This window comes from Cheilinus undulatus, linkage group 14 (genome assembly GCF_018320785.1).
Source record: "Cheilinus undulatus linkage group 14, ASM1832078v1, whole genome shotgun sequence".
NCBI classification, from domain to species: domain Eukaryota; kingdom Metazoa; phylum Chordata; class Actinopteri; order Labriformes; family Labridae; genus Cheilinus; species Cheilinus undulatus.
Window position 1 is genome coordinate 34,865,454 of NC_054878.1, and position 10,786 is coordinate 34,876,239.

Genomic DNA, 10,786 nt, shown 5'->3' on the forward strand with positions numbered 1-10,786 from the left:
TGAATCAATAAGTTTTCATGTATATATATTAGATGTATTTCTTTTTCCTTTTTTATTTATTGAAACAAATAAAACGGATACAATACTGAAGTTGTATTTTATTGGTGTGCACTTTCTGAAATGTAGTGAGATAGCACGTGTCGACCAAGTTTTAGTAATCGTGCCATGTTTCCAGATCTCTAAAAACACTGCATTTTTTGTTGATGAAAAATCCACAAATGGGGTCACCAACATGGTAAACAAGGTAAAAAAAAAAAAAAAAAAAAAAAACACAATTTCCTTGGTAAACAACTTGTTACTGTGATTGAAAATAGTAGGAAAAAATTGTTTCATAGATAAACAGTGAGAAAAAATTACCAATACGTTTAACATTTACAGGTGCATTTTAAGAAATTAGAATATTGTGGAAAAGTTAACTTATTTCTGTAGTTAAATTCAAAAAGTGAAACTAATTTATAGATTTATTACACAGTGAAATATTTAAAGTCTTTATTTCTTGTAATTGTACTGATCATGGTGTACATGGTGTATCAGTATGAGATACTGAACAAAAAGTTCAGTATCTCATAGATTAAAATACTGCTAGTATGAAAAATGCCGTTACTGTAAACTGATGGTGTCACACTCTAACCAGCTTATTATCTTCCAGAACACCTCCCCAGTGCCACAGGCTGATCACCTCCATGCCACACTGCATTGATGCAGTATTTTATGCAAAAGGATTCCCTAGTGTTGAATGCATATAAATGAGCATCCTTTTCAGAAGGCCTATATTTCTGTATTAAAAATCATTTTGATTGGTCTTATATAACGTTCTATTTTATTATTTATTTATTTATTTTTTGAGATACCGAATTCAGGGTTTATTAACTGTGAGCCACAATCATCAAAATTAAAAGAAATAAAGACTTTAAAATTTTCCCTCTGTGTGTAATGAATCTACACAATACATGAGTTTAGCAGTTTGAACTGAACTTCTGAATTAACTTTTCAACGGTATTTTAATCTATAGAGATTTACCTTTATTCATCACTGGTCAAAGCATCTCCTTTTGGTCTTTAAAGCCTTGAGTCTGCTCCAACTGTATTTAGCTTCACCCCAAAGAAAAGCAATACCAGCCAATAAGCTTGGTGTTCAATAGTACAGAAACATCTAAGCGTATATGGGGAGGCTTGTCCTGTTTGAGCCTTTCAGTCCATATTCAGGGCTAGTTTGCCTCCTATCCTGCCTGTGTGAGTATCAGAAACATGGCGGAGGGCGAACTGAACGTTGACAGCCTCATCTCTCGATTGCTGGAAGGTAGGATATCATTGTGTAATTTTGTCTTTCTGTATCCCCATTTGATAAAATGACCCGATTAATTGTAATTGTTTGACTCCAGTAACTTAAAAATGTGTATTAAATCATTTTAACCCTATGTTCCGTGGAGGCGTTCATCAGCCACTAGAACGTTAAGCTAACCGTTGCGTTTAAAGCGTTCTTCTTCGGGAGTAATAGAAACGTTATAATGGTGCCACGGTCCACTGTAGCTGGGAATCTACGAATAGTTGAGTCTTTGTTAACGCTTATGTAGACACAGTGCTTAACAAGGGAAAGTGGCGTACTAAGCAGTCTGTCGTTGCCTTATAGAGGGCTACCATGCAGTATAATTAGTTAGTCATGTAACTAAAGGCTTAACTTTGCTGGGTTGCAGAAAACGGTTGATTTTTTATTATACACCGAATGCGATGGAACGTGAGAGAACCGTCGAATTTTGTGGTTGCTTAGTAACGTTAACTGTTCTCGTTTGGAGGTAAGACAGGTAGCTAGCTAGCTCATCAGCTACCACCTCCGACACACCCCCTTACGTAGGACATCACTAGAGCCTGTGTAACATACATGAGCTTTTTCAAAATTCCTCAGTTAAATGTGATTGTCCGCTAATTCTTTCAATTTCGTCATGAAAATGTGGATATAAACAAAAAACATTATCTCTTGAAGTAATTGGGATAATAAAAATGAAGACTAATGAAAACATGAACGCATACGTTTTATATTAAATGTCACAAATACACTGGTGTGAGGGGTTAAAGAGTGACCTTGTTACCTGGTGACTTTCAGCCGAATGGGACTTTGCTAGTTGAAGTTCCAGCATGTACTGTATGAAGGATGAAAGTAACAACAATTAAATGATGAAAGTGAAGGTGATAAAAACATGTAATTAAAAAAAAATAGTGACAAAAATGGATTTCAATCGGAAAATAAAGTGATACATTATTGTGACTTGATTAATTACAGGTTGATTTTGAGAAAATACTTGTGATTTAATGAAAAAAGTCACAAATTTAATAATTTTACATGTTTTTTTATTCACCATTTAGCTCAAACATTCTGTTTTATAAATTAAGTAAATAGGCTTCAAGGGTGAAAGTAACAAAAAACTAATCTGCATGCCTTTTGTATTACATCCACTTTCATCATTTGATTTTTACCTTCACCCTTCATAACATGAATAGCAGAAAGAATCCTAAGGCTTCTTCTTTGTACAGCTCTTTATGAAATGTAAAAAATGCACATTAGATATGGCTTGTTATATAGGCCTAACATCTGTTGTTAGCTGTGATAACACTGACAGATGAGGCTGAAAGCTGCCAGGTCACCCTCAAAATTTCCCCATTAACACGATTCTGATGAAGGAATTATGCAGTAAGACAAAATTATAAGACAGTTGTTTCTAGTTGTTTTGTGCACCTTTCTTTGAGGAATTAACCTCCTGCATTATATATTTCAAAACAAGTTAAATTTAACTTTTATAATTATTGCCAATTGTATATGTTTCACTTTATGTTATTAGGGATACACAGTATTATCAGTATGATATTGGTATGAGCAGATGTTAGTGAATTACTGGCATTGGTAGATACAAAAATTTCTGCTGATATTTACAACTGATATCTTGGCCATAAAAATCTACCTATGTCGGCTGTAAATATTGGCCATACTGACAAATAAATGAGTGCAGTTTTAGGCTGAAACAATAGACCTCTGTCAGCTGAAGCCTTTTTCTTCATCATCAAAGAGATCATCAAAGAGTCATGCAGCTAATGCTAATACATGAATTAACTGCATATTGTTGATTGTTTATACATGACACTGACATTAGACTTACACACTTCCAGCTGGGCCAACAATTTGTTTGTTTGTGTGTTTGTTGCCAGTCTTTAACAACTTCTCTTGACTGGAGTAAATGGTTTGTCTGGCCAGTAGTACGGCAAGTCCAATGGCTGCTTTCCTTAATGGAATTGCAAGCTGAAGGATAGCTAACCACAGCTGAAAGTGAAACACCACAGAAACATGGTCTGATTTTAAGAGCTTTGGCTAAGTATCATAAGGGTGTGTTATAAACTTTTCAACATCAGTGACATGCGAGAACATGTGAATCTAGTCTAAAAGTGCAGACATGTATCTATATTATAACAAGTCTTTGGTTACATACTTGCTCATTCTTGTTTAAGGATCAGCCCATGTTGACCTTTTGGTTATGTCGATTTCCAGTGCGAGGATGTCGTCCAGGGAAGGTGGTACAGATGACAGAGGCAGAAGTCCGGGGGCTCTGCATCAAGTCCAGAGAAATTTTCCTCAGTCAGCCAATCCTGTTGGAACTTGAGGCTCCACTCAAGATTTGTGGTAAGAACAGCCCTTATCTTCAGAAATACCACTTTTTTGGCTTTATTATATCATCCTGTATAACTTATTTATTGTTTAAATGAACAAAGTAAATAGGTAGATCGGGTCTTGTGAAACTCTGACTCTTGGTTGTGGCACTTAGTAAATAATTCCTTCAAACAGGTCTATATAACTAGACAATAGTATTGTTCGAAACAGTCCCATTTTACATATAAGAGACTATGTCTCCTGTTACAATGCAGCTCTCTGTATCAATGTGCATGTTTTTATCACTTCCACTTAAAAAATTCAGACTGTGAGGTGTCTGCAATATTGTGAAATAATAATGTTCATACCTCTCCAGGTGATATCCATGGACAGTACACAGATTTGCTGAGGCTGTTTGAGTATGGAGGCTTCCCTCCAGAGGCCAACTATCTGTTCCTGGGGGACTATGTGGACCGGGGGAAACAGTCGCTGGAAACCATCTGCCTGCTGCTCGCCTACAAGATCAAATACCCAGAAAACTTCTTCTTGCTCAGGGGGAACCACGAGTGTGCCTCCATCAATCGCATCTACGGCTTTTATGACGAGTGTAAGTTGGAAAACAGCTTGCTCACAGCATGTTTTGCATTTTGGGCAAGGAGAGGCAAATCAGGACATACCAATCCACATCTATTTTGTATAAATGTTGCCTGTCTGTATGCTTTTCGCAGGCAAGCGCAGGTTCAACATAAAGCTTTGGAAGACCTTCACAGACTGTTTTAATTGTCTGCCTATTGCTGCCATTATTGATGAGAAGATTTTCTGTTGCCATGGAGGTTTGTAAAGCTTTAGACCAACAGCTGACTAATGTGAATAATACGCCTGTCTATAACTAATGTGTGACTAGGTATGGGTTTAAAATAGCTGATTACGTAATGTTAAATTATACATCCATTTGCATGCAGATTTAAATGTGGGGTTTAACATTTAAGGGGAATAGTAGACTGCAATCTTGTATGCATGTTCCTTTAACACTGCTACAATGTTAGTTTTAATAAGAAAATATTCAGGTGGCAATGTAAAACTTACTTCTTAATTAATTCAGGTCATTTTTATCAGACTTGGAGCTCATCATGTCGCTTCAAGGTACAAAAGTACACATTTTTGTATGGGAGTTCACCTTTAACACAATAATCTGTACTCTTCAGGGCTCTCACCTGATCTACAGTCTATGGAACAGATTCGACGCATTATGAGACCCACTGATGTCCCAGACACAGGTGAAGCACTTTATTTTTGTAGATTGCCGATTCATATTTCACTAAATGTAAAAAAAACAGAATGTCCTAAAATGCCACTTGGAGAAAAATTATTTTTTAAACTAAATGGATAAAAGTATTCCTCCACCTGACCATTACACCAACAGGGACTGTATTACATTGTATACATGTACTTCAATAAGGAGGTGGTCTGATTGAAATAACTAATTCAGTAATTAACAGGTGTGGCTTTTGTCCATATAGTGTACATATCTCAAATGTGTATAAATTGTGGTTATAGAGAAATCAAATTTGCTGCTCTAATCTGCAGTTCAGTTGCGTATTCTGCAATTTTTTGTTCTATTTTGTCTGTGGTCCTTACCCATAAAGCCAGGTTTTTGATAGAGTATTATAACAAAATGTCACCATTTTTTTCCTGCACCAGGCCTCCTTTGTGATCTGCTATGGTCAGACCCTGACAAAGACGTGCAGGGCTGGGGGGAGAATGATCGTGGAGTTTCCTTCACTTTTGGCGCTGATGTGGTCAGCAAGTTTCTCAACCGTCATGACCTGGACCTCATCTGCCGAGCACATCAGGTAACATGTTTACCACCAAATTCAAAATATTGCAATGGAGATTTAGAGATTACTGTATTAAAGGCAAACAGGAAAAAGTTTTTCTTAAATCAACGTGACTTGTTCAAAATCTAATCCTTTCCCCAGTCCCAGATACATTATCGCATTTTTATTTGACACACGTTTTACAAGACATGCGGTCTCACAGAGTCAGCACAACAGAGAACTACACAGGCAACATGACTTCACTTATCAAAGTTTGTACCAATATACTGACATTGTTGGCACTTTAACAGTTTTAGTTCCCTCTTGCTATGTTTCAGGTTGTTGAAGACGGCTATGAGTTCTTTGCCAAACGTCAGCTGGTGACGTTGTTTTCGGCCCCAAACTACTGTGGGGAGTTTGACAACGCAGGCGGCATGATGAGTGTTGATGAGTCCCTCATGTGCTCCTTTCAGGTAGAAAACTCAATGCAAAATTCACAAAAATGCACAGCTGTTGTACCTCCTAAACCTGTCCAAATTTAACGAAAAATAAAGTCTAATTCACATATCACAGAGTTAAATGCTCCATTAACTGCACCAAAGAGCGAACAGCATCTCTGTACTTCTGTGCAATTTTTAAAAGGCCATTTATCATTCAGTTCATACACATTTACTCCTTTGAATGCAAATGAGCAGAAAACCATCCTGTTCACAAATGCCAGTGTTAATAGCCAGGCACAGTGAGGAGAGTTGGTGGTAACTGCGCCCAAGTATTCTTTGGGGATGTCATGTGCAGGCCGTTCTAGTGATATACACGTATATATGCACACACTTTATTTTCATGTGTGAAGATGGTCTGTATCATTAGGCAGGATGGCTGTGGGAGGGTCTTTTCAACCTGCTGGCTCGTCACAGGGAGGATATGTTGTATATGGGAAGCTATATCACATCTTGAAATACTTCACAGCACATTCAACTGGAAGAAGTGAGCCTCCCCTCATCCAGCTTATTATCTATGTGTGGACAGAACTGTGCTCTGTCAGGATGAGTGGGCACAGGGCAGCTATAGGCAACACAGAGAGGCGATGCTGATTGCTCAATTCCACATTTAGATGCAAAATAGGAGCAAATTGCACAGAGCAGAACTACTTAATGTTTGCTCAGAATATCATTTACAGAGTGCACTTTGTGGACCCTTAGACAGAGCAGATGGTGCAGTTGATTTGAGTTCATTGAGCTATGAATGGAAATACATTTTTTGTGTATTCCCCCTTTAGTTGTACCCTAATATAATGCGAGTTACATGTGTGGAAAGTTTTAATCATCCCCATCATCCTTCCTTTCAGATCCTGAAGCCGTCAGAAAAAAAAGCTAAGTACCAGTATGGCGGGGTGAATTCAGGACGCCCAGTGACCCCACCACGCACCACTCAGGCCCCCAAAAAGAGGTGAGCAGCTGGTCCTGACTCTCCTCGTCTCCCCATGGCGGGTCTCTGGCCCACGTCCCTGCAGGCTGCCTCAAACACTCCAGCCCTCTCTCAGTCAGCTTGTTCATGTGTAAACAGAAACTCCAGGAGTGTTTTTTGCTTGTTCTGTGGGTATTTTTATGAACACGTGAGTGGTATTTTTTCCTCCATATTTTTCATGTATTAACTCAGCCCTCACTTCTACTACTCGGTCCATTCAGCAATATGAAAACCAAACCTCTTGTGGAGTGGACAAGATGTTAAGATGCAATGCTTCTCTGCCGTCAGATTTCCATAGTGGTTTTGTGAATGCATGCACGCTTGTTAAATGAGATGGGTTCTTTGGCCCTTGTAAAAACCATTAATTACTTCCAGACAAGAGTTGTTTCTTGTCTCTCCTTGATTAACATCTTGTAATGAACCTAATCTGTTCCATTTCCCCCCTGTATATTGGCTGAAGTGATGCTCTGCTAAAAGGAATACTTTGGCATTTTGCTGTATATGCTTATTTGCTTTCTTGTAAAATGTTTGATGAGAAGATCAGACAACTCTTGTCTGTTAAATATGAAGCAGCCGCGTGTAGCTGGCTGACTTAGCTTAGCATAGAGACATTACCATAAACTCTGGTGTATAAGACGCACCTTTTATACATATTTTTCCATTTAAGAAGTGGCTGTGTCCTATATATCAATGCGACCACTGTACTAGTATAAAATGCTGAGATGCACCGTCATGAACACAGGTGCGTGTGTTCATCGTGTATTGCAAGCGGACTCATCACTGCTTAATGCATGCTGGAATACATATCAACAGACCAGATAAACGGTCCTAAAAGAGAGACACAGCTGCCCAGACACTACATGTTGTGACTTTGGTGAATGAAATAGCCTTTGTCCCACAAACTATTTTTGCCCTTTGAGAGACTCAGTGGCTTATATACTGGGGCGTCTTATATTCCAGAATTTATGTTAATTAGCGCAGGCAGCTATCCAACTACAACAGTTAAAAAAATCCACCTGCCAGATGATTTGTATTTATATAGTTAATCAGTAAAAAAGCTAATGGAAATTTTTACAGAAGTCTGTTTCTTGAATGAACCTGTTGCCTGGGAAACAGTGGAAACATGTAAAAAAAAAAAGTAAATGTAACCTCAGTCTGTACGTTTACATGCACTGTTAAGTCAAGCTATGGTTATGACTCAAATTAGCTATTTAGCTGGACTCCTGTCCTTGTCCCAGTATACAAGCACAGTACACACTACAGTAGGTCGTATTTCAGTTAGTTACTATGGACCGTCTTCCTGTTGGCCATGCTAAGTTAGCAAACTGTTAACTGGTCAGATGTGGAATGGTATAAATATGGACAAACTATACTGCTCCATACATATTCTCCACTACAGTGGTTCTCAACTGGTGGGTTTGGACCCAAATAAAGGTCACAGGACTTTTTCAGTGGGTCATGAGTGTGCATATGGAAAAAATTTAACCAAAAGTCTGATGGGGAAACCCTAAGTAGATATGCATCCATATATTTCATTTTACTCCGTTTCCTGTCATAACAAATTTTGGTTGTTTACTTAAGAGCTTGACTTATTCATCACATTATCTTGGGATAACAAAGAGTTTTTTTTCCTATGAGAATGTGTCCATTTATGTTTCATCTAAGATCCAAACAAAACCATTTTTCATTGGTTAGAAATGTTCCAAAATGTGGGTAGCTGTTTTAAAGAAGGTGGTGGTGGGTCCGAAGGCTGGACCAGTTGAGAACTACTGCTCAGTGTTTTACTTTAAACACACTGCAATACAAGCTACCCCTCTAGCTTTTGGTGATCTCTAAAGGCTGACAACAACACGACTTCTGCTATGCTTAGTATTTATGATTATTGACTTCAGGGCCAAAGTCTGGCATGGAAACTCTGGGTTATGTGCAGACTGCTTTGTCCAGTTTGGGTCCAACTGAGATGTAAGCATGCAAGAGTAAATCAATCTCTTATCCAAGTATTGAGGACTTTGAGAAATTCCATTTAGTATTACTGTAACTGGACTAACAAGTTTTCATGCATTCTAAAAGTTTAGTTAGACAAACTAATGCTACAGTTTTACTTTTTCTAGCAGCATTAAATAGCACTAACTTTTTATAGAGTATAAAACAAGCAAAATATGACATATTGGCAGGTGGATTTTGTCAAACACACAGAGCCAGGTTACCTATTTCCCTCTGTTTTCAGTCTTTCTGCTATTTTAGGTAATCCATTTAGTGGTTATAGCTTTGTATTTAACAGATATGTAGGCTTCTGGTCTAACTCTTATCATTTGTGAAGTTCACTTGATTTCTTGCCAGGTTCCATTAACAGTTGCCTAAAAGGCATTGTTGTAGTTTTCCCTTGACTAAAGAATGTTTTTCTCCTCTTGGAGGTATCTATATCCTGAGGTTTTAACAGTTTAAGTGCAATAACTAACTAAAAACACCTTTCATATGCATATCTGTAAAGGCAATAAATGCCTATATGAACTTTTACAAAAGGACACAGCCAACCTATGCTGTACCTTAAACACATTTAGTAGATGCTCTACATTAGCTCAGTGTTTCCAGCCTCTTTGAAATTAAACTTTTCTCATCCCTCATATCAATGAAAGAGCATTTCCAGTCCTAAGAGAGCATAATTTCACAAAGTAAAGAATCAGTGTAAAATTTTCATTTTCTGTTTTGATGTAAATTCTGTGTGAAGTGGAATATATGGGAATCATTTAAAAGAAAGCATTTTGCGTTTGTGTGGCAATTACAGTAAGTAAATAAAGATTTGTGAGTGTGAAGGAAGAAGGAAGTGGCAGACGTATGGAACAGGATCAGTTTTCTTTATTAAACGGTCTGTCTTTTCATCAAACATTGTTAAACTTTTGAAAATCACCCGATATCGTTTGTTGGTGGCATTATTCCAGTTATATGACATTGTGCCCACTCAAGAACATTTAACTGATGTGGTTTTATTTATTTGAATCTTGCCTTTTGCCTTGTAAAACTATTTGGTCTTCAAGTAGGAAATGGTATGTTAAGATGTTTTGAGATTTTTATGAGTTTGTTTCCAACGAGTGAATTAAATGGAAGTGCTGTTGAGCCTGCTCTGTTTTTTTCAGTTTGATCTAGTGTTCCTTAACTCTGAATTATCAAAGAAAAAAAAAGTTTATAGTAAAATGTGGGTCTAAGATTATCCTTCGATTAAATTTACATCTTTTGCAAACAACCCTTTGGATAAAATCTAGAATAAGTTCTCACTTTTAAAGGTACAATTTAAAGGTACAATTTTTGGCACTGACATGTCTACATTAATCAAAAAAAGACTTCTTATGTTGTATATTGCTGCAGTCTAGTCAAAATCTCCTATCTCCAAAATCAGCACTTTTCTGGATATGAAAAAAACGTCTTGATCAACTAATTTCAACACTGCATTGTGATAGTAATCATCTTTTGACAGTTTTCATTGGTTTTAAATTTTTTTAAATACCACCACCAGAAGTAAAGGATGACCAATGGCACTGATATATATAAAAAAATAAATAATGAAAAATGGAGTACTCGCATTACCTGAAATATTTTCAACAGCTGTCAAAGACAGATAAATCCTTTATTTTTCAAGTAGTAATGGCCTGTGTCTTGCAACATTTTTATTGTTGCTATGGAAATGCTGGGTGTTGCGTCAAAGATTGATGCATAAGGAATCTGGGAACTGTTACTGGAAGCTGCTGTATCTCATCCGTGCTTACTTGTGATCTACCATGGTTCTTTTCTGCAATCGGCTGCACGTTCTGTCAGCCAAGTTTCGCCAAAATGCATAACTCAAGCCTCAATTCTCCCCAACCCTTTGTTGTGGCCCC

The 10,786-nt window shown here is 37.4% G+C and overlaps 1 protein-coding gene across 1 annotated transcript; it reads left to right on the top strand.

Moving 5' to 3' along the window:
- Positions 1 to 1,213: 1,213 nt before the first annotated feature.
- On the top strand, positions 1,214 to 10,028 carry LOC121521433 (serine/threonine-protein phosphatase PP1-beta catalytic subunit-like). The gene is made up of 8 exons (XM_041805426.1): positions 1,214 to 1,299; positions 3,535 to 3,666; positions 4,010 to 4,240; positions 4,362 to 4,466; positions 4,839 to 4,910; positions 5,335 to 5,486; positions 5,789 to 5,923; positions 6,796 to 10,028. The coding sequence occupies exons 1-8, from the start codon at positions 1,248 to 1,250 to the stop codon at positions 6,898 to 6,900; spliced, it is 984 nt and encodes a 327-aa protein (XP_041661360.1). The 5' UTR covers positions 1,214 to 1,247; the 3' UTR covers positions 6,901 to 10,028.
- Positions 10,029 to 10,786: the final 758 nt, after the last annotated feature.